The sequence below is a fragment of the Eriocheir sinensis genome, unplaced genomic scaffold, assembly GCF_024679095.1.
Source record: "Eriocheir sinensis breed Jianghai 21 unplaced genomic scaffold, ASM2467909v1 Scaffold1382, whole genome shotgun sequence".
NCBI lineage: Eukaryota > Metazoa > Arthropoda > Malacostraca > Decapoda > Varunidae > Eriocheir > Eriocheir sinensis.
Window position 1 is genome coordinate 1 of NW_026110720.1, and position 23,280 is coordinate 23,280.

The following is a 23,280-nucleotide window of genomic DNA, read 5'->3' on the forward strand; positions in this document are numbered from 1 at the left end:
ACGGTGAGATCATTTATGGAGTAATTAATGAGTGAGAAAAGAGTTGTTTTAATACAAGTTGATGCAAATAAAATAAAAAGTAGGAATTAACTGCAAGAAAAGAAGGATCCAAAACAACTGCTAACCCCGGCAGTCTCATCCGAGGTAGCTCACTCTCCTGAGGACGCAAGGACTCATCACTTGTCGTGAGCTAACCAGGATTCACCAAGGGGTCTGACACACACTTACATACACATCTATTCACATACCCATTCTCACGTGTATATATATATTTGTGTTCCTTATGTGTAATTCTAACTCTCAACTTAACACCTCAGTGAACTAATATTTCGTTCCACAATTGTAATTCATATTTGGTTCCTCAAAGTCAATTCTCGTACTTGGTTCCTCATTTATAATTGTAACTCTAACTAACCACTTCAGTGAACCAAACCACTTACTCTTTTCATTATAGCATTGCCTATTTTGTCATATGTTCTCATTTGATGCCAAGTAATTATTTGTCTTATTAGGTTAAGTAAAATTACCATTTACGTTCACTTAACCTTACAATTATGTTATGTCACAGTTATTTTTTTTTTTTTTTTTTTTTTTTTTTTTTACGTTGTTGCCTATTGCGCCGGTAGGCATCTTCCTGGTGGGGCCTGATGGTCGGCCCAAGGCGTCTTCCAGGTGGGGCCTGATGGTCGGCCCAGCCCGTTCTGGCGCAGGCGAGTGTTTATAGTGGCGCCATCTTGCATTGGCTCATGCTGCCCCCCGGAACTCGTTCTTGATTCGCTTGGACGGCTTCCTCTAGAGTCCGGGTTGATGGGTGGTCTTCAGGACAGCATGTGGGTAGTTTTAAGCCACTCGGCGGTGACTGAAAAATCCGAGTGGTAGCGTGGGGATTCGAACCCGCGTCGTCCATCACGCGGAGAATGTGAGCCCATTACGCTACCACCTACGCCACCGCCTACCCTAGTTAGCTATCTTTTCAACACAAATCAACCCCTAGACGTCAGTTAACTGTATTCATAACATTTGGGGGCCTGTCCGGGATGATTTACACATAACTTACACTTTGCAGCCTATTCCATAACAACCGAGGGCTACTGACAAGCCTTCCGCAAGATGTCTAAATCTCCTCACTAGACCTATTTGGAGTTTGCATCTGAAAAGCTTCGGGTTCTTCGCCGTTGGCTCAAATCAGCCGCTATAACAACTTTTGACGAGCTTGTTAATATTTTAGCGCTGGAAGAATTCAAAAGGAAGTTACCATATTCTATAATGCTCAACATCACCAACAAGGAGGAAACAGACTTAATCAAAGCCGCCCAGTTAGCAGACGTTTTTTCCCTGATTAATCGTCCTGCCTCCTCGGGAGAGAGAAGAGCCGAGGCTGCATCAACCGTAAAGTCAGGCGCAGGTGGTTCAGGGTCGGTTAAGCCAGTAGGTAGTGGTTCCCAGACAGCTCTCTTCTGCTCATTTTGCAAACAACCGGGCCACCTCATAAAGAACTGTCCTAATCCCAAATGCAAAGCAGCTAAAGCCCAATTTTCAAAACCAGTGGCTTCTCTTCAAGTTCCCCTCATAGCCACTCCACCTAACGATCCCTTTAAGCCTTTTAGATCAACAGGGACTGTTCACCTTGACCCCAATAATGTTCATAAGGTCAGAATCGTAAGAGACACTGCCTCCGCTCAATCAATCATATTGAAGTCAGCATTTCCAGATATAGAGCAGTGTTATACAGGTGACAAGGTAAAAGTGATAGTGGGAGTAAGTGACGACTCATCCTTGCCAATTCCCAATTTTGAATTCCTACTTGCCAATGACTTAGCCGGAGGTTCAGTCCTTCCACCAGTGGAACGCCAGCACTCCTCGGGCGTGCAGTCGGGTAGCCCTTCTACGGAGGCGAGGTGGACCCGTGCGGTCATCCTCGCTTTGGGCCACCCCTCCGCGGTCAAGTCGACCAGTCGGCTGCTCGCGCGAGTACCGCTACGGGTGTCTGCTGGGCGCCTGCCCAGAGAGCCCGTGCCTCCGTCGCTGCTCGCCGGCTATTACCCGTGGCTGTGGCGGCGGCGGAGGCTTCCCTACACCCGCCGCACGCCAGGGGCGGGTTCCCCCCTGCGACGGGCCGTCGTATGACAAGGGCCCGTTCCCCCTTTTTAGGGGGTAAATCCTTAGAAAAGAAGTCCTTCCACCCATTCCTGCTCCAACCTTGGTTGAGTACGGACCTCCGCTCGCTCCTCCTGCATTCTACCTGTGGTTCAAGTCTTCGAGACTTCACACACAGCTGTTGTCTGCTGGAGTCTGAACTGTGCCAGCAAGCCCTTGTTGCTGCACCCACCTTCTATCGAGGCATTGCCTGCCTCGATGGATAACTCCGAGTCCGGGGCTTCTACACTCGAGAACGACCTCGCCATGTCTGACGATGACGACTCACCCGCAGTGAACCACTGGCCCGAGCTGCCGAACCTTGTCTCCCACCTGTCGTCGCCCACTCCCAGCCATGGTAAACCGATCACCACCAAACGGCCCGCAGACGACTCACACGACGAAGCCACTGAGGACTGCCTCCGCCCTCTGGCCAAGACTGCAAAAAGTGCCCCCACGGGTGGTGACACGACTCCTCCTCTGCCTCCTCTGCCTCTTCCTTTTGCCTCGACCCCTGCCGCCTCCCGGACATCCGCCAACCTCCCAGCTTTCGCCCCACGAGACACGTATGTCAAGCTATCCTTCCCTGGCAACCCGTCCACCGACACGAAGCTCCGATGGTTGTCGGAGGTTACTAAAGCCTTCCACCTCCAGCGCGATATGGCCGAGGTCAAGATGGCTGCCGTCACCTCCAGGTTTGTTTACATCTCCCGGCAGCGAACTGACATCATCTCCCGCGTTCAGGCTGGGAAGTTCCTGTCGCTGCCTCTCACCCCCATGGACTCACCTGACAGGCCTCGCAAGTTCCCCAGCTACATCCTTACCCGTTACCCTGTTGACGTGGACCCGCGTCTTGCTGAGGATCACCAAGGCGTTTACTCGGCAAGACGCTTCACCCAAAACGGCTCCCCCATTAACAGGATTGTTGTCGTGTGGTGCCTTCCTGACCCGCCTCCACCCACTATGGCCTTCGATTTCCTTCCATGCCTGCCCCCCTGTGAGGTGCGTAAGCTCCAAAATGATCAGCCTTGGTGTTTCAGGTGCTGGGGCGTTGGCCATATCTCCAGGTACTGCTCTGCCTCACCGAAGTGTGCCTGGTGTGCTGCTGCTCACGACATGAGGACATGCCCGGTCAAGAACGAGAGTTCCCGCCCAGCTGCTTCCACCTCCTCCGACCTTCAACCACCAAAGGATGTGTCCCTCTGGAAGTGCCCACGGTGCCTTCGGCCGGGTGTTAACGTGTGGCACGGCTGTGCTCGGCGCCAGGCCCCGCTTCGTACCTCCTCGACAGCGTCACCACCACCACCTCTGCCAACGCTATCTAATAAGACTGCTAACCCCACTGACTCTGCCTCTCCACAGGATGTGGCACTTCGCAAGGCCATTTCTTCCCTCCAGGCTTGTGTCACTACTATGGAGGACCGTTTCTCCGCCCTCGACGCCAGGATCAATGAGCTGGTTGCCGCCCATGCAGCTACTGCCTCCAAGCTTAACACCATGGTCGAAGCTCAGGAGGCCGTCGTCACCGCAGTCTCCTCCCTCACAGAAAAAATGGATACCATCTGTGGTCGACTTGAGAAGCTCTACCAGACACCTCCTGCTTCTGCCATGTCTCCCTCAGGTTGCTCGTCTACCTCCACTCCTCACCGGTCTCACTTCTCAAAGGGTAAGATTCGACGCTAATTTCCAACTTGATATCATATCTTGGAATGTTTGTGGCATCACCAACCACGCCAAGCTTGCCCAGCTCAAGGCCTATGTGTATCAACACCATCCAAACGTCATTTTGCTACAGGAGGCATTTCCAGGTCGGCCGCTCCCCGCTGGGCAAGCTCCTCCTCTCACAGGGTACGTTCCGTACGTCCACATGGTAAGGAATGGCCTCCTGACGTACATTCATTGTTCCTTGCCTCACCGCCCTCTCCGCACATCTACAGATCCTGACACGACCTTTCAGCTCTTTGAAATCACGCTTGGGGGTGGCGTCCTTCAGATATGCAATGTGTACTCTGCCCCTGCTCGCCTCAACCTTGCAGCTCTTCCACCTCCTACGGTGCGCGGTATGATATATCTCGGGGACTTCAACGCGAGGCATCCCGACTCAGGTGATCGACCTGGGTGCACAAACTACCCTGGACTACGACTCCTGTCTTACATCCGAAGGCATCATCTGACGCGCTGGGACACCGGGGGCGCCACTCACTCCCGGGGTGGTACGCTGGATCACGTCCTCACCTCTGGCCTGGTAACATCTCAGGTCCAATGTTCCTCTGTGCCGGCTTTATTTTCTGACCACGTTGCTCTTCGGTTTTGTTATTCTCTACCTTCTCTGTCAACCAATTCTGCCTCTCGACTACGAATCAATGTGCCCCCTAAGTATTGCCCGACATTTATCGCCTATATAACCCACATGTTGCCTACCTTTAACGTTACTTCACCTGATCAGTTATATTCCGCTCTTGTCTCTGCCACCCATGATTTTCACAGGTTGTATATCTCACGGCCACACCTCCAGCGTCGCCCTGCTGCTCACCCCTGGACATTAGACTTGCGCATTCAAGAGGCAAGGGAAGAAGCTGAGCGTGCTGGTCTTCTGTTTCAAGCAAACCCTACTCCTGAGCTGCTCCGTCGATACCAAGAGTCAAGGGACGCTCTTGTGGCATTACAAGAGTGCGTCATTACAGAGTACTGGCGGAAGTTCACAGACAGCATTAACCAGCAGACGAGTGTGGCCTCCATGTGGCGCCTCATCCGTCGGGTGGTTAAGAAGACTCCCTCAACTGCCCTTCACCACACTCCCGCCGCCTACGCGCAGCAACTAGTCGACACATGGGCGGAACAGTCTAACCCTGCCAGCCTTCCCGCCCACATACAAGACGCCCTCTCCTCCCGTGCTACTGTCCGACGGCTCTGTCTCATGTCAGCCTTATTGCACCCGGATGACGACGAGTCCGTGTCGATCACTGCCGGTGAGCTGCGCCGTGCTCTCTCTAGAGGTAAAGCTTCGTCTCCTGGTGATGATGGTATCACTTACACAGTACTACGCCTGCTGCAACAAGTTCCCGGGAACCCTCTGCTTCTACTCTACAATCTTTGCTTTCGCGACGGTTGTGTACCACAAGCCTGGACCAGCAGCACCATCATACCCATCCCCAAGCCAGGTACAGCAAAGTTCAGACCCATTTTCCTCACTTCTTGTTTCTGCAAAGTTATGGAACGAATCTTACTTAACCGTCTTACGTACCGCCTCCAGGACCGCCTTTCGCCCCGACTGTTTGGCTTCCTTCCTCAGCGCAGCACACACCACTGCCTCGTCGACCTGTACTCTCGTCTCTCCCGGGACAGCGTGGTGGCTTTCGTCGACCTGAAGAGTGCCTTTGATGTCGCTAACAGGGACATCATTTTGGACCAGCTCGTTGACTTTGGTATTAAGGGTAATCTCTTACGGTGGATCAGGGGCTACCTTAGTAACAGGACCTCCCGAGTGTTCTTCAGTGGTGCATACAGTCACTCGAGAAGTTTTCTCCTTGATACGCCTCAAGGGGGTGTTCTAAGTCCGTTTTTGTTTAATATTTTAATGCATCGGCTACTCACTTCTCTACCTGACATTCCTGCAGCATTACGATTTCATGTTACGCTGACGACATATGTGTTCATTCTACCTCACCAAGGGACCTTCAACTTTTTCTTGCCTCCTTCTCCGTGTCGTCCTCTAACTGTGGTATCATTGTCTCTCCTGATAAGAGCAGAATATTCTCCTGCCGCCCTCCTGCCACTCTGCCAGACTTCTCCGTCGGTGGGACTGCCATTCCCTTGTGCTCCCAGTACTGCTACCTCGGCGCACCTGTCAAGATCTCGCCAGTCGTCCCCGCCGGGCGTCAAACCCATCCTCTCATTCGTGACTTGTTGGATCGCCTTCAGAGACGGCTTCAACCACTCCAGTGGCTCACAAACAACTCTTCGGGCATCTCCATTCCTGTGGCCAGGACCATATATATTACTTTTATTCGCTCTGTCGTTGATTACCTCTCCCCTGCCTTGGTACAACTTCCCCGAACGACTTTAGAGCCCTTGGAGAAATTTCAGAACAGAGCGCTGAGAGTTATTCTTGGGTGTCCCATGTCTACAAGGATTGTAAACATACAATGCGAGTTAAGTCTTCCACCCTTGGTCGAGAGAATTTATTCCAATGTTACTCGCCTCACTGTTAAGTGCCTCCATCTCCCACATCTCTCGCCCCACTACTCGCAGCTGATCAGGATGTCGCTTGGACCCGCTCGACCTGTTCCTCCTATCTTGCCCGCAGGTCGTACCCTTATTCGAGCTGTCTCTTCCTTGATTCGCAGTCTTGATTTGGATGTCCGTGCTGCTGACGTGCCCCCTGGCCCGCCCCCGTGGATGTTGCCAACGCCAGAGGTCAGCTTAACTCCTACATCCAAGTCGGACCCGCCTCCCCTACAGCTGCAGTTGGCCCTGAAACACGTAGTGACAGTGACGTCCTCCATCGCAGCTCCACGCCGTCTCTACACTGACGGGTCACTGCAATCGGACGGTGCAGCTGGTTGTGCGGTTTTCTCACCTGACTTGGAGCCGCCTCCTGGGGGTTGGGTTGGCCGTCGCCTCCATGACCACTCCAGCTCCACATTATGTGAGCTGTATGCCATACTAGATGCTGTAAGTCTCGTTTGTCGAAGGGGAGTAAATGCTGCTATTATTTGTGATTCAAAGCCTGCCCTTCAGTCCCTGTCTGCTGTCCATCCCACCCACCCTCAAGTCGTTCAACAGGTCCTGTCCTTTTTATCTCTAATGAATGCTCGTAAGTTGCACGTCAAATTTTTATGGGTGCCATCTCATGTGGGTTTATGCCATAATGCCACAGCTGACCGCCTTGCCAAGGAAGCCTGCTGCCTACCTCCACGTGGTGATGCCCGTCCTCTCTCCCTGCCCTGCTACCTCTCCAGAGTCCGCTCCGCCGCCTTTCTTCCTGCACGGCGTCGTAGGGATACAGAGAGGCCTCACAGCATCACCATCAACCACTATGAGGCCGTCTGCCGCCACAAGTACTCGTACCGTCGCCGGGGCCTCATGGTTCGGAGACACAATGTTGTTTCCGCACGTCTGCGGTTAGGCTACCGTCCACCGTGGCAGGTCGCCGGAGTGGAGGGGGAGCCTGTGTTCACCGAATGTCGCCTGTGCCGCTCACCGCTGTCAAACACCATCGAACACTACTGCCTGGCCTGCCCCACTGTTCGTGGATTGCTACCCCAGGGACAGCCGCTGGATGCTGTCTGCCGCCACCTCCTGAACCACGACACTCTTGATATAATCCTGGTGCGCCACCCTCGATTTGGGGGGTTTTCATAGTTGTGTGTATGTGTGTGTGTGTGTGTGTGTGTGTGTGTGTGTGTGTCCATTGGTTTAGTTAAAATCCGCCCTTGATCACAATTGTATTTAACTGATCTTGTACATAATGTCTGAGGCTATTGCCTAATAAATTTATCAAACATCAGGGAGGATGTCAAAAGTCATGTTAACTCGTGTCATACTTGCCAGGTTCCTTGCAAACCTAACCAAACCTTATCCCCTCCAGCCCATCGCTGTTCCCTCGGAACCCTTTCAAAAAATAGTCATTGACATTATTGGTCCTTTGCCGAAAACAAAAAAAAGGTGACCAATATATACTAACAATTCTTGATCCCACAACTAGGTATCCTGAGGCCTTTCCCATCAAAAACATCACTTCTAAAATTATTGTCTGAAAGCTCAGTCAATTGTTCACCACGTTCGGGATTCCTCAGGAGATCCAGAGTGACCGAGGCACTAATTTCACCAGCGATCTATTTAAAGCAGTCTTGAATGAGCTGGGCATCACCCAAACGCTGTCTACTGCTTACCACCCGCAATCACAGGGAGCTCTAGAGGTGCCATCAAACACTAAAAAATCTACGTAAATTTTGTCACGAACAAGACCTCGATTGGGATGACGCTCTTCCTTACCTGCTATTTGCCATCCGAGAAACACCTAATGAGTCTTTAGGAGTCTCCCCCTTCGAGTTGTTGTTCGGAAGGAAAGTGAGAGGGCCACGAAGGGTTGTTAAAGACAAGCTACTAGACTCAAACACTCATAAGCTTGTCTCTGTCACTAACTATCTAGATCACTTAAAAGCAACCCTATCTAAAGTTCAATCATTTGCCCGAAACAACTTAAATCGCGCTCAACAAACCATGAAAGTAAATTTTGACAAGAAGGCTAAAATCAGAACATTTAATGAGGGTGATCAAGTTCTTGCCTTCATTCCAGCCCCTAAATCGCCCTTTCAAATTAAGTATCATGGTCCCTATAACATCTTACAGAAAGTAGGACAACAATTATGTCATCAGCACCCCTGACCGTCGCAAGTCGACTCAGTGTATTCATGTAAACCTCTTGAAACTATATAAAAGTAAGCATCCAGCCCCTGCATCCCAGCCAAGCACTGGTGCCGGTTCACTAGACTCAACCGAGTCATCTGAACCTGGCTCCAAACCAAATCCTGCCCCTGACTACCGATCTGTTTGTTCATATAATATTCCGCGTGTATATCATGATCACACAGTTATCTCTTTGTGTATGTCAAATACCACCACAACACACCCTACAGACACGCAACAAAACTCTTATATCCTTCAACACTTGGAGAACACCTTGCTCATCTCTCCCCCTCACAAGCTCAGGACATTGCATCACTCATCAACCAATTCAGCGCCATCTTTGGCGACAACCCAAAACTTTGCAATGTTCTCTCTAATGATGTGCAGCTACTTTCCGGAAGGGGTCTGGCTCTCTCTGCCTGGACGTAAACAAGCCCTTGAGAAAGCTCTCCTGTTTTGAGGAAGTTTTGGGACTTTTTGCCAGCTGCTGTTTTCCAGCCTTGACAGAGAGTGACAGTAAGCACCAGTCGTCAGTTTTGTGGCGTAAGGGGTTTTGAGGGCTTTGGACTTAGCTTATATTTTGCCATAAGAAATTCCCTTCCCCGGCCATACCCCTCCTGTCGGAGTTTTCCCCGTCTGCGCATGCGCAGTTCGAGGAGTGTGACGTCATGCCTACGTCACTATACTCCCACTGCTGCTCGTCACTGACACCCTGACCTGTACTGTATTGCTGAAGCAATATGGAGTCCTCTGGCCCTGCCTCCATATCCGCCGTTGAAGCCGATCTTGCTCTCAGTGACGATGAGGACATCACAGACCAACACTGGCCCCCAATGGATTTAAATACGCAGTGTTTTGGCCCCACCCCCTGGCAGCCTCAAGTTGATGTCCCCCCCTCTGCCACCCAGCCCTCCACCTCCACCAAGCGGCCCATGGATCAGACTTCGAACACGAGCGACTCGTCATCTCCCGCTCCCAAGTCATCACGGCACATCGAGCCTCCTCCTCCCACGGCTCCTATCTCTTCCCCTTCCAGCCATGATCCTCACAATTCATCCCGTGCTGGGCTTGTCCCCCCTGCATTTGCTCCAAGGACTGATTATGTAAAGCTCATCTTCTGTGCCAGCCCGGCTGTGGATACGAAGCTTCGCTGGCTCTCTGACGTCACTAAGGCGTTCCACCTTGACAGAGAGTTGGCAGAGGTTAAAATGTCAGCTGTTACCTCGCGCTTTGTCTATATTTCACGAAGGCGTGTTGACATCATTGATAGCGCCGTAAAAGGAGCATTTACTAATTCTTCCCGTGACTTCTGGCATCTAGCCAAAAATATTTCCTCCAATTTTACTTCTTCCTCTTTCCCTCCTCTCCTTAACCTTGACGGCAGCACTGCCGTCTCATCTGTCTCTAAAGCCGAACTCTTCGCTCAAACTTTCTGTAAGAACTCCACCCTGGACGATTCTGGGCATATTCCTCCTACTCATCCCCCTCTGACTCCTTTATACCTGTTATTAAGATTCTTCTAAATGATGTTGTCTATGCCCTCTCTGGCCTCAACTCTCAGAAGGCTTATGGACCTGATGGAGTGCCTCCTATTGTCCTCAAAAACTGTGCTTCCGTGCTGACACCCACCCTGGTCAAACTCTTTCGTCTCTGCCTATCAACATCTACCTTTCCTTCCTGCTGGAAGTATGCCTTTGTACAGATTGTGCCTAAGAAGGAAGACCGTTCCAATCCCTCAAACAACCGCCCTATAGCTTTACTTTCCTGTCTATCTAAAGCTTTTGAATCAATCCTTAACCGGAAGATTCAAAAGAACCTTTCCACTTCTAACCTTCTATCTGATCGCTAGTATGGATTCCGCAAGGGGCGTTCTACTGGCGCTCTTCTTGCTCTCTTAACTGACTTTTGATCATCCTCTCTTAGCCGTTTCGGTGAAACTTTCTCTGTTGCGCTAGACATATCGAAAGCCTTCGATAGAGTCTGGGACCAGTCTTTGCTCTCTAAACTGCCCTCTTTCGGATTCTATCCCTCTCTCTGTTCCTTTATCTCCAGTTTCCTTTCCGGCCGTTCTATCTCTGCGGTGGTAGACGGTCACTGCTCTTCCCATAAACCTTTCAACAGTGGCGTTCCACAGGGCTCTGTCCTATCACACACTCTCTTCCTGTTATTAATCAATGATCTTCTTTCCATAACAAACGGTCCTGTCCACTCATACGCCGACGATTCCACTCTGCATTATTCAACTTCTTTCAGTAGAAGACCCTCTCAACAGGAAGTACACGACTCCAGACTGGAGGCTTCAGAACGCTTAACCTCAGACCTTGCTATCATTTCCGATTGGGGCAGAAGGAACCTTGTGTCCTTCAATGCCTCAAAAACTCAATTTATCCACCTATCAACTCGACACAATCTTTCAAACACCTATCCCCTATTCTTCAACAACACTCATCTGTCACTTCAATCTTCATCTTCAACACTAAACATCCTCGGTCTATCCTAACCTCAAAATCTCAACTGGAAACTTCATATCTCCTCTCTCGCTAAATCAGCTTCCTCGAGGTTGGGCGTTCTGTATCGTCTCCGCCAGTTCACTTAGTTATCTCTCTCAGGTTAATACAAATACCAAATGTATTTTAACTATATTAACAGTTGAATACAAGGTTTACAGTTTACGTGAGCGAGACGCACGAAATCAGAGACAGGCACACCGCTGCAGGGCGCGGAGCGGCAGAGCACCGCTCGCCTGCCCGTCACCAGTCTTCTCTGGGTAGTTCTAAGCCACTCGGCGGCGGCTGAAAAATCCCAGCATGGTGGCACCGGGCGGGGATTGAACTCGAGTCGTCCTGAACGCGGCGCCGTCACGCTATCCATTCAGCCACCGCCTCCCCTATTATATATATATATATATATATATATATATATATATATATATATATATATATATATATATATATATATATATATATATATCCATTCAGCCATCGCCTCCCATAATATATATATATATATATATATATATATATATATATATATATATATATATATATATATATATATATATATATATATATATATATATATATATATATATATATATATATATATATATATATATATATATATATATATATATATATATATATATATATATATATATAGGGGAGGTGGTGGCTGAATGATAACGTGACGACGTCGTTCAGGACAACGCGAGTTCAGTCCTGCCCGGCTGTGCCAACCACCTATCAACCAGGACTCTAGATTCTAGGATTAAAGATGAGCTCCGGGAGGGCAGCATGAGCCAATGCAAGATAAACACACTGCCTGCGCCAGAACGGCCTGGGCCGACCATCAGGCCCTACCGAAGAAGACAGGCCCAATAGGCCACGACGTAAAAAAATATATATATATATATATATATATATATATATATATATATATATATATATATATATATATATATATATATATATATATATATATATATATATATATATATATATATATATATATATATATATATATATATATATATATATATATATATATATATATATATATATATATATATATATATATATATATATATATATATATATATATATATATATATATATATATATATATATATATATATATATATATATATATACGTCGGTAAGGCCTGATGGTCGGCCCAGCCCGTTCTGGCGCAGGCGAGTGTTTAAAGTGGCGCCATCTTGCATTGAATCATGCTGCCCTGCCGGAGCTCATATTTAATACTAGAATCTAGAGTCCGGGTTGTTAGGTGTTCATCTGGGCAGCATGTGAGTAGTTTTAAGCCACTCGGCGGCGGCTGAAAAATCCCAGCATGGTGGCACCGGGCAGGGACTGAACTCGCGTCGTCCTGAACGCGGCGCCGTCACGCTATACATTCAGCCACCGCCTCCCCTAATATATATATATATATATATATATATATATATATATATATATATATATATATATATATATATATATATATATATATATATATATATATATATATATATATATATATATATATATATATATATATATATATATATATATTTTTTTTTTTTTACAACAAAGGAGGCAGCTCAAGGGCACACACAAAAAAGAAAACAATAATAAAAAAAAAGCCCGCTACTCGCTGCCCCTAAAGTAAAACAAAAGAGGTGCCCGAAAGGAAGATCAAATACAGGAGGAGAGGTGTCCTGATACCCTCCTCTTGAAAGAGTTCAAGTCGTAGGCAGGAGGAAATACAGATGAAGGAAGATTGTTCCAGAGTTTACCAGCGTGAGGGAAGAAAGAGTGAAGATGCTGGTTAACTCTTGCATAAGGGGTTTGGACAGTATAGGGATGAGCATGAGTAGAAAGTCGAGTGCAGCAGGGCTGCGGAGGGGGAGGCATGCAGTTAGCAAGTTCAGAAGAGCAGTCAGCGTGGAAATATCGATAGAAGATAGAAAGAGAGGCAACATTGCGGCGGAATTTAAGAGGTGAAGACTATCAGTATGAGGAGGAGAGCTGAGACGATGACGATGAGCCTTAGCCTCCACTCTGTCCAGAAGAGCTGCAGTGGAGCCCCCCACATGAGATGCATACTCATATATATATATATATATATATATATATATATATATATATATATATATATATATATATATATATATATATATATATATATATATATATATATATATATATATATATATATATATATATATATATATATATATATATATATATATATATATATATATATATATATATATATATATATATATATATATATATATATATATATATATATATATATATATATATATATATATATATATATATATATATATATATATATATATTATATATATATATATATATATATATATATATATATATATATATATATATATATATATATATATATATATATATATATATATATATATATATATATATATATATATATATATATATATATATATATATATATATATATATATATATATATATATATATATATATATATATATATATATATATATAGCCCGCCAAGCGCTGCTCCAGTGACAGAAAACAGAACAAGAGGCCAAAAAAGAGGTCAATTTAGGAACAAGAGGTGTCTTGACACTGCAGTCTTGAAAGACGTCATGTCATAGGCAGGAGGAAATACAGACAAAGGAAGGCTGTTCCAGAGTTTACCAGCAGAAGGGAAGCATGCAGTTAGCAATTTCAGAAGAGCAGTCAACGTGGAAATATCGATTGAAGATAGAAAGAGAGGCAACATTGCGGCGGAATTTAAGAGGTAAAAGACTATCAGTAGGAGGAGGAAAACTGATGAGACGAAGAGCCTTAGACTCCACTGTGTCCAGAAGAGCTGTGTGAGTGGAGCCTCCCCACACGTGAGATTCATACTCCATACGAGGGCGGACAAGGCCCCTGTATATAGATGGCAATTGCGCGGGGGAGAAGAACTGGCGGAGATGATACAGTACGCCCAACCTCGAGGAACCTGATTTAGCGAGAGAGGAGATATGAAGTTTCCAGATGAGATTTTGAGTTAAGGATAGACCGAGGATGTTTAGTGTTGAAGACGGTGACAGCTGAGTGTTGTTGAAGAATAGGGGACAGGTGTTTGGAAGATTGTGTCGGGTTGATAGGTGGAGAAATTGAGTTTTTGAGGCATTGAAGGACACAAGGTTCTTCTGCCCCAATCGGAAATGATAGCAAAGTCTAAGGTTAAGCGTTCTGCAGCCTCTAGTCTGGAGTCGTGTACTTCCTGTTGAGAGGGTCTTCTATTGAAAGAAGTTGAATAATGCAGAGTGGAGTCGTCGGCGTATGAGTGGACAGGACAGTTTGTTATGGAAAGAAGATCATTGATGAATAACAGGAAGAGAGTGGGTGATAGGACAAAGCCCTGTGGAACGCCACTGTTGATAGGTTTAAGGGAAGAGTAGTGACCGTCTACCACCGCAGAGATAGAACGGCCGGAAAGGAAACTGGAGATAAACGAACAGAGAGAGGGATATAATCCGAAAGAGGGCAGTTTAGAAAGCAAAGACTGGTGCCAGACTCTATCGAAGGCTTTCGATATGTCTAGCGCAACAAAGTTTCACCGAAACGGCTAAGAGAGTATGACCAAGAGTCAGTTAAGAGAGCAAGAAGATCGCCAATAGAACGCCCCTTACGGAACCTATACTAGCGATCAGATAGTAGGTTAGAAGTGGAAAGGTGCTTTTGAATCTTCCAGTTAAGGATTGATTCAAAAGCTTTAGATAGACAGGAAAGTAAAGCTATATGGCGGTAGTTTGAGGGATTGGAACGGTCACCCTTCTTAGGCACAGGCTGTATGAAGGCGTACTTCCAGCAGGAAGGAAAGATAGATGTTGACAGGCAGAGGCGAAAGAGTTTGACCAGGCAGCGTGTCAGCACGGAAGCTGTCTACTCGACTCGATCTTCTAAACACATATACACTATTCATCGATAACACTCAGCTGTCACCTTCTTCCACAATAAACATTCTCGGACTATCCTTAATTCAAAATCTGAACCGAAACATCATATTTCCTCTCTTGTTAAATCTGCTTCCTCAAGTTTAGGCGTTCTGTATCGTCTCCGCCAAGTAAATTCCGTCCCTCAGATGTTGTCCATATAACAAAGCCTTGTCCGTTCCCGTATGCCTCATATGGAGTATGCATCTCATGTGTGGCGGATCAGTCCGCTAGACAGACTAGAGCAATGGTTCCCAAATCTGGGGAGGTGCCCCCCTGGGGGGGTGTGAGCTGGATACAGGGGGGGACGTGATTCCGTCTGCAAAAAATTGCAGTTTTGCACCCCCCCCCCCCCCCCCCCACACACACACACACACATACGGAGTAACACTGTTTGAATCATCCTCACGCAGGGTTGTTTGATTTAAATCAATTTCATTTTAATCACTGATTTAATTCAAGATTTAAATCAAATGATTTTTTTAAAATCGTTGATCAAGATTTATATTATTATTTTTTTTTTAATGTCACTGATTTAAATCTTGATCTTATTGCTGAGCAACAACATAAAATGGAGAAATAAACAAGGGAAACACTAACTTTGATATCAATATTTTCCCTGTCAATTTTACAGTATTTTTCCTTAGCTGGTTAGTTATATATATATATATATATATATATATATATATATATATATATATATATATATATATATATATATATATATATATATATATATATACATATATCTTCCATCAGCCACACATGGACCGTCTAGTGTCCTGGAGCAGAACAAGACACCTTTCTGACGGTTTCTTGCCGAGGCAGTGTGATAGTTTCAAAACTATTTTACAACATGAACCACATGTTCTTCTATGTTACCAATTTCCAAATCATGAGCCAAAACATTTAGAATACGTTAAGTGTAACCATGGGTTAGCAACTACAGTCATTGTTCATTTGCTTGATGTAACTGTTTTCTCATCTTGTTGACATTGGCTGCATTAGATGCTAAAGTTCGTCCTTATATAGCAAAGTTTTTCACCCCTTGGATCTTTTTTTTATGCCTCCATGGTCTAGTGTAGAGAATATAGAGCTTTATTCATTTAATTTTAAATTTAAAAAATCAACAACCCTGTGACCTCACGTGAGTTTCAATATATATATATATATATATATATATATATATATATATATATATATATATATATATATATATATGTATATATATATATATATAGGTATATATATATATATATATATATATATATATATATATATTTTTTTTTACAACAAAGGAGGCAGCTCAAGGGCAACAAAAAAAGAAAACAATAATAAAAAAAAAGCCCGCTACTCGCTGCTCCTAAAGTAAAGCAAAAGAGGTGGCCGAAAGGAAGATCAAATACAGGAGGAGAGGTGTCCTGATACCCTCCTCTTGAAAGAGTTCAAGTCGTAGGCAGGAGGAAATACAGATGAAGGAAGATTGTTCCAGAGTTTACCAGCGTGAGGGATGAAAGAGTGAAGATGCTGGTTAACTCTTGCATAAGGGGTTTGGACAGTATAGGGATGAGCATGAGTAGAAAGTCGAGTGCAGCGGGGCCGCGGGAGGGGGGGGAGGCATGCAGTTAGCAAGTTCAGAAGAGCAGTCAGCGTGGAAATATCGATAGAAGATAGAAAGAGAGGCAACATTGCGGCGGAATTTAAGAGGTAGAAGACTATCAGTATGAGGAGGAGAGCTGATGAGACGAAGAGCCTTAGCCTCCACTCTGTCCAGAAGAGCTGTGAGTGGAGCCCCCACACATGAGATATATATATATATATATATATATATATATATATATATATATATATATATATATATATATATATATATATATATATATATATATATATATATATATATATATATATATATATATATATATATATATATATATATATATATATATATATAAAGGCGTGAGGATTTCTTAGAAATCCATAGGGGGCATCATGTAAAAAAGTTTGGGAACCACTGGACTAAAGCCAGAGGCTTTTCGTTTCAAACTCCCCTCATCTTACCGACAGTCTTCTACCTTTTTAAATTTCGCCGCAATGTTGTATCTCTTTCTATCTTCTATCAGTATTTTCATGCTTACTGTTTTGAACTTACTAACTGATGCCTACCCCCCTCCCGCGGCCCCGCTTCACACGACTATCTAATCTTGCTCATCTCTACTCTGTCCATATCCCTTATACAAAAGTTAAACAGCATCCCCGTTCTTTCATCACTTCCGCAGGTAAGCTTCAGAACAGTCCTCCTCACATTTCCTACTGGCTACGACTTGAACTCTTTCAAGATGATAGTATCAAGGCACTTCTCCATCCGAATTTGACCTCTATTCTGGCCCCTTACATTTTTTTTTTTATTGGAGCTGCCCCAGTGGGCGTTTTTGTTGTTTTTGTGTGTCCATGAGCTGCCTCCCTTGCTGTAAAGAAAACTCCTGGGGAGCTCAGAGGTGTATGGTTCGGCACTCGATGCCACACTGAGTCGGTTGGATGGATTTCAGAATGAATGTTTGTGTGCCTTGGGGCCCTACGGTGTGCACCTACAGCTCGACTTGAAGCGGAGGCAAATGTTCCAGTCACTGGCAACGTGGCCTGCGCTTCGTGGGTGAAATATATGTTTTTTTACAGTATCGAAAATAGCTAAAGGACAAAGACAAAAAGAAAGAACACAAAGCCCGCTAAGAGCTCTTCCTTTGAAGAGAAAAGAATTCCAGGCCAAGAAGAGAGGACAGTTTTGGATTGGGAGGTGTCTTGACACTCCTCTTGAAAAAGTTCAAGTCGTAGGCAAGAGGAAATACAGACGAAGGAAGGTTGTGAAAGTGAAAGAAATGAAAGAATAAAGATGCTAGTAAACTATTCAGAAAGGGATTTGGATAGCATAGGGGTGAGCACGAGTAGTTGGTCATGTGTCATACACACACACTCCTCCATCCTGGGCGGAAAGGGTGTGGTTGGCGCTCCCGAGCTGCCAAGGCCAGCTTGTTGACCTCATCTGCTTCCGCTTTCCCCTTCCCCTCAAGAGAGTGACCTGGTTTTCTAATGACTCCAAGCCCACGAAAAAGAAAATGACTCGACTACGTTACAGCAGAAGTGCATTACTTTCCTTTCCCGAATCTGACCTTGCTTTTGGCCACCTCTTCTGATTCTTTTATGGGAGCAGCGATTAGCGGGCTTTTTTTTATTATTGTTTTTTGTGTGCCCTTGAGCTGCCTCCTTTGTTGTAAAAAAAAAAAAATAATAAAAAATTGTTGATACTCTACCAGTAAAGTTATCCAAAAACTAAAGCTCCTGAAACTTTCACGCTCGTGGCAGCAAACGAGGGCGCCATGTTCATGGCATTATCACCGTCATTAAAACAAGAAAGATGAAAGCAGAAGCAAGATTTGACAAACCATACAAACACCGTGAAGATCCTTGTCTGTAGTACAGTCTCCCTAAGCTTCCTAAGTCCAACGTCACCTCCTTGAACAATGATCTGGAGGAACTACACCCCACAATCACTTCCATTTTCACCAGGTACTGTAGCCACCACAGAATCTTGGCAGATTCCCCAGATGCCATACAAATCCCTAACTACACTCTCTTTCACCACCTACGTACAAACAAGAGGGGCGGCGGAGTGGTTTTGACATGCCATAACGACCTCTCACCCTCTTCCGTCAACGTTCAAGTTCTGGAGGAGGAGCTGAAAGTGTTGTGAGTGCGAGTCATGCCGCACCGACACTCCAGCCACGTCGCCTCCATCATTTGCAGTGTTGTTTACCACCCTCCTCGAGCCCCCATCAAACAACTCCTGGTGAACCACCTCACCAACACTTCATACCCAGCCTCCAGGATTATCATCTGTGGTGACTTCAACGACCTCAATTCACACGACCTACAGACTGACCTCTATCTCACACAAGTTGTAGACTTTCCGACTTACGAGAACAACACCCTGGACATAATCCTAACAGATGTGCACGAGTGGTACCTTCCCCCACAACCCAGACGCACGTCAGTGCTGTGGCTGCCATCTCCGACAGTGTCCCTACCACTTCGTGGCTCCATCAGTAACTACAGGTCACTGAAGCAGTCCTCCATTATTCAGTTTGGACAATGGATCACCCACTACCCATGGATTGATGTCCTTACAGCGGTTGACGTGCAGGGGAAGTGGCAAAACCACCTCTCCACCATCACTACCACCTTTCAACATTTCTTCCCTGAAAAGTGCCTCAACACCCACTCATCAGACCTGCCATGGATCACGGGACGCATCAAACGCGTCATGCAAGAGCGAGACGTAGCATTCCGATCCCAAAACACAACCAAATATAGATCATCAATTCAGTAATGCAGAAATGTAGTTTTCCGGGAAATAAAGCAAACCAAAAAGTCATTTTACCCCAACAAACTGAAAAACCTCCATCCCAGTCAGTGGTTTGGTAAACTACGGGAATTATGTGGTTTGACCCTTCGACCAGGTTCGTTCCCATGCAGCAGCTTGAAACTTGAACCCGGGGGAAGCAGCCGAGGCCATTAACAACCACATCGCCTTGCACCCCCTGGACCCCACCCTCCTTCCCGCCTACCTGCCAGCACGCACCACACCACCAGTTGTTAACCAGTTAAAAGCAGAGGTGGGCAAGTGCGGTACTTAGTGCGGTAGTGCGGTAGTGCCGCATCACAAAAAAGTACCGCACTACCGCAAAATTTCTGAAAATACCGCACTACCGCGGACTGCACTAAAAAATTCTGCGGTACTTTTTTGCGGTACTTTGAAAACTATCGAAGACGACATTTGCAGCGCGGCATGCTCAAGGAAGTTTTTTTTTTTTTTTTTTTTTTTTACAGTGAATCGGACTCAATCAGTTAATCGGTATCAGTCATCAGAATCAATGAGGAGGAGTGCTGAGGTCTGAGGAAACTGGAGAATATTTTTCTATTATATATAAAATATGATAAATATTAAATAAATTGATTCCAAAAGTGCATTTGTAGCTGTTTGATTTATTATTGCTTTTATTTTGGGAAAATCTATTGTAAATTAAGGCAATTGTACTATTTTAATCATGTTTTCTTTGTTTGGATAGCCGGGATAGGTACTGAAGTATTTTTTATTTTGACTACCGCTACCCCAGTACCGCACACCACGTACCGCACTGAGAAAGAAAAAACTGGGACCGCACTACCGCAACCGCACTACTCCGGAAAAAGTATCGCACTACCGCAACCGCACTACTGATTTTTCAGTACAGCGCCCACCTCTGGTTAAAAAGGTACCGCAGACTACTAAATTTCAGAATTAGAAGATCAACCACCCCCACAGACCTACCAAAATTTACACCAGAACTGGCCACTCCTCTGACCTCCATAATCAACGCCTTACTCCAACAGTCCAAGTGCCCATCCACCTGGAAGTCATCTTACATCAGCCCCATTGCAAATAGGACCAACCCCCCCACCTTCAGCGACCTGCGCTCCATTGCCATCGCTCCACTGCCCAGCCCCCTGTGCGAGAGCTTCGTGGCTGACTGGGCGTACGAGGATCTGGCACCCGGGGTTGAAGCACGGCAGTTTGGCAACATAAGGGCTTCCTCCACCACACACTGCCTTATCAGCTTCCTAGATTTCATATACAAAAACTTAGACAAACGAAAAACATCTGCCGTCTGCACCGTCATTGACTTCCGTAAAGCATTAAATTTTCGATCTAGTGGACCACACAATAATCCTCTTCAAGGCAGCATCCACTAGCATCAGGGAGTGCCTCATCTCCTGGCTAGCCGATTTCCTCTCCGGTCGCCGCCAGGCAGTACGTGTGCAGGGAGAAGTGTCCATTTTCCTGCTTCTTACGTGCAGGGTGCCCCAGGGTACCAGGATGGGCCCTTCGTGCTTCCTTCTCATCAACGACGCTCTCTTTGACACCGAGCATCGTTGGAAGTACGTTTGAGGACTCAACCATCGCCACGGCCATCAACAACAACCACCCAAACTATAACCACATCCAGAACATCCTTGACAAGTTCCTGAACTGGACCACCAACAACAACGTCACCTTCAATCACCAGAAATCAGTTGCTATGTTGTTCTATTTTTCCAACACCCCCGCCCTGCGCCCACCGTCACTCTAGGCGACTCCACCTTGAACATGGTCCGCTCCACCAAACTCCTTGGAGTTACACTCGACGACAAGCTAACCTGGGACCCGCATGCCAATAGCGTAATGAGCTCTGCCTCATACAGGCTCCACATACTGCGGCGGCTGAAATTCCTCGGTGTTACAGCCCCTGAACTGGCAACCATTTTCAATATGTTCATGCTTCCAAAATTAACATATGCTTCCCCTGCCTGGTCTCCCTGCCTCACCGCCACCCAGCTCGGCTGCCTAGAGAGGACTCAGAAAAGGGACGTCAAGATCATCCTGGCACCTCCTACACAACCTATGACGCCGCCCTCGCAACTCTGCACATAACTACCCTCGCTGCCCAGTGCACCACCAGCCTTGAACAGTTTGACCTCAAACTCTTCAACAACCCCCGCCACCGCAACCTGCTGCCACCCGACACACCACCACCACAACGAGCCCTACGCAACTCTAACAAGCTAGTTCCCATTAGAGCCCGTACCGACCCTTATATGGACAGCACCGTACCCACTCTAGTCAGGGTTGTTAACCACCATTGATGCTGGTTTTACTAGTCATCTTATTTCATTGGTCACTTTTATATTTTTTTAACTATAATATCCCCCAATCTTATCACTAAGTATGTTTCCTATTGTATTTTATATTTTACCTTTTATCATACATTTTACAAACCCTTTTACATTGGTACTCTTTTACTGTTCTATTACTGTTTGTTTGTTTTTAATTCTAATGTATATTTTCAGCCGTTGGCTGCCTATGACCCTAAATAAACCGTTAATTATTATTATTACTATTATTATTATTATTATTATTATTATTATTATTATTATTATTATTATTATTATTATTATTATGTGCAGTGGTGCCGCGGGAGGGAGAGAGGCATGGAAGTTCAGAAGAGCAGTCGGCATGAGAATATCGATAGAGTATAGAGAGGCAACTCTTTTGACCTCTTTCGGCCACCTCTTTTGATTCTTTTTTTAGGAGCAGCGAGTAGCGGGCTTTTTTTTTTATTATTGTTTCCTTTTTTGTGTGCCCTTGAGCTGTCTCCTTTGTTGTAAAAAATAAAAAATAAAAAATCTGCGGCTGAATTTATGAGTGTGATTTATTACCAAGCCCCAAACCCACGACACCGGAAGTGGAATCCACCAACCCTTCCGTACTCTGCTCGCCAATCACCAAAATTTCAACCACTTGCACACTGACGGCTCCAAGGTGGATGATCGAAAGAATTTGCCTTAAAGTATCGGGTGCTGAACCACACGTTTGTCTTTCTCTCAGAGCTTTTTGCATTTGATAAACCCATAGATTATGCTATAACCTCTCACTAGAATCCATTCACTTCACTCAGTGTTTGTCCTTCAAGCCAGTGAGTCTTAAGAACGGACACAAATGAAACACGGGGTCACATTATTGATAAACTCCACTCATATCCCAAGTCCATATCGTTGATCTGGATGCCTGATCCCTGCAAGGCAATGAGCAGGCAGATGCTTAAGCTAAATCGACTGTCGAACTCGAGGGAACCTGGAAAGTACCTCGTGATCTTTAGACGTGAGTCTCTTTCGGGAAAACAACAGTACATCTTCTTTGGTAAAGTCAGTGGACCGACCTGGTATTATTAATTACAGTAAAAACAACTCTTGGCGAGTGGATCACCGCCAATCGTATCACTTGCCGTGAAGAAAAGGTCCTGAGTCGGGTGCATAACCTGATCTTATACGTTAATAGAACATTTTCACCCATTTGTCAGACATGTATTAATATTCTATTCGTCAGTCACCTCCTTTTGTATAAAATATTAAGGGAGTTTCCTCGAATCGTAAAAACTTTTTTATTATTGTCAGTAGAAACTTCTGTTCCAGTAGTGATGAGCATGGAAAGAAAGTTTTATTGATATCTGATTATTATTTTTAACATGGATTTTTTTTCAAATTTTAATTTCTATCTTATAAATATTTGCAGAACATTTTACTTATCATTTTGTAATTGGTATAGTTTCGAAAGTATGAATAAATAAGTAAAAATATCACATTTTTTTAAGAAACTTTATTTTCAATAGCA

At 45.3% G+C, this 23,280-nt stretch overlaps 1 protein-coding gene across 1 annotated transcript; it reads left to right on the plus strand.

Annotated features, from left to right (window-relative positions):
* Window positions 1-5,741: 5,741 nt before the first annotated feature.
* On the plus strand, window positions 5,742-21,202 carry LOC126989940 (uncharacterized). The gene is made up of 4 exons (XM_050848534.1): window positions 5,742-6,784; window positions 7,016-7,467; window positions 20,466-20,649; window positions 20,931-21,202. The coding sequence occupies exons 1-4, from the start codon at window positions 6,256-6,258 to the stop codon at window positions 21,200-21,202; spliced, it is 1,437 nt and encodes a 478-aa protein (XP_050704491.1). The 5' UTR covers window positions 5,742-6,255.
* The last annotated feature ends 2,078 nt before the right edge of the window (window positions 21,203-23,280 follow it).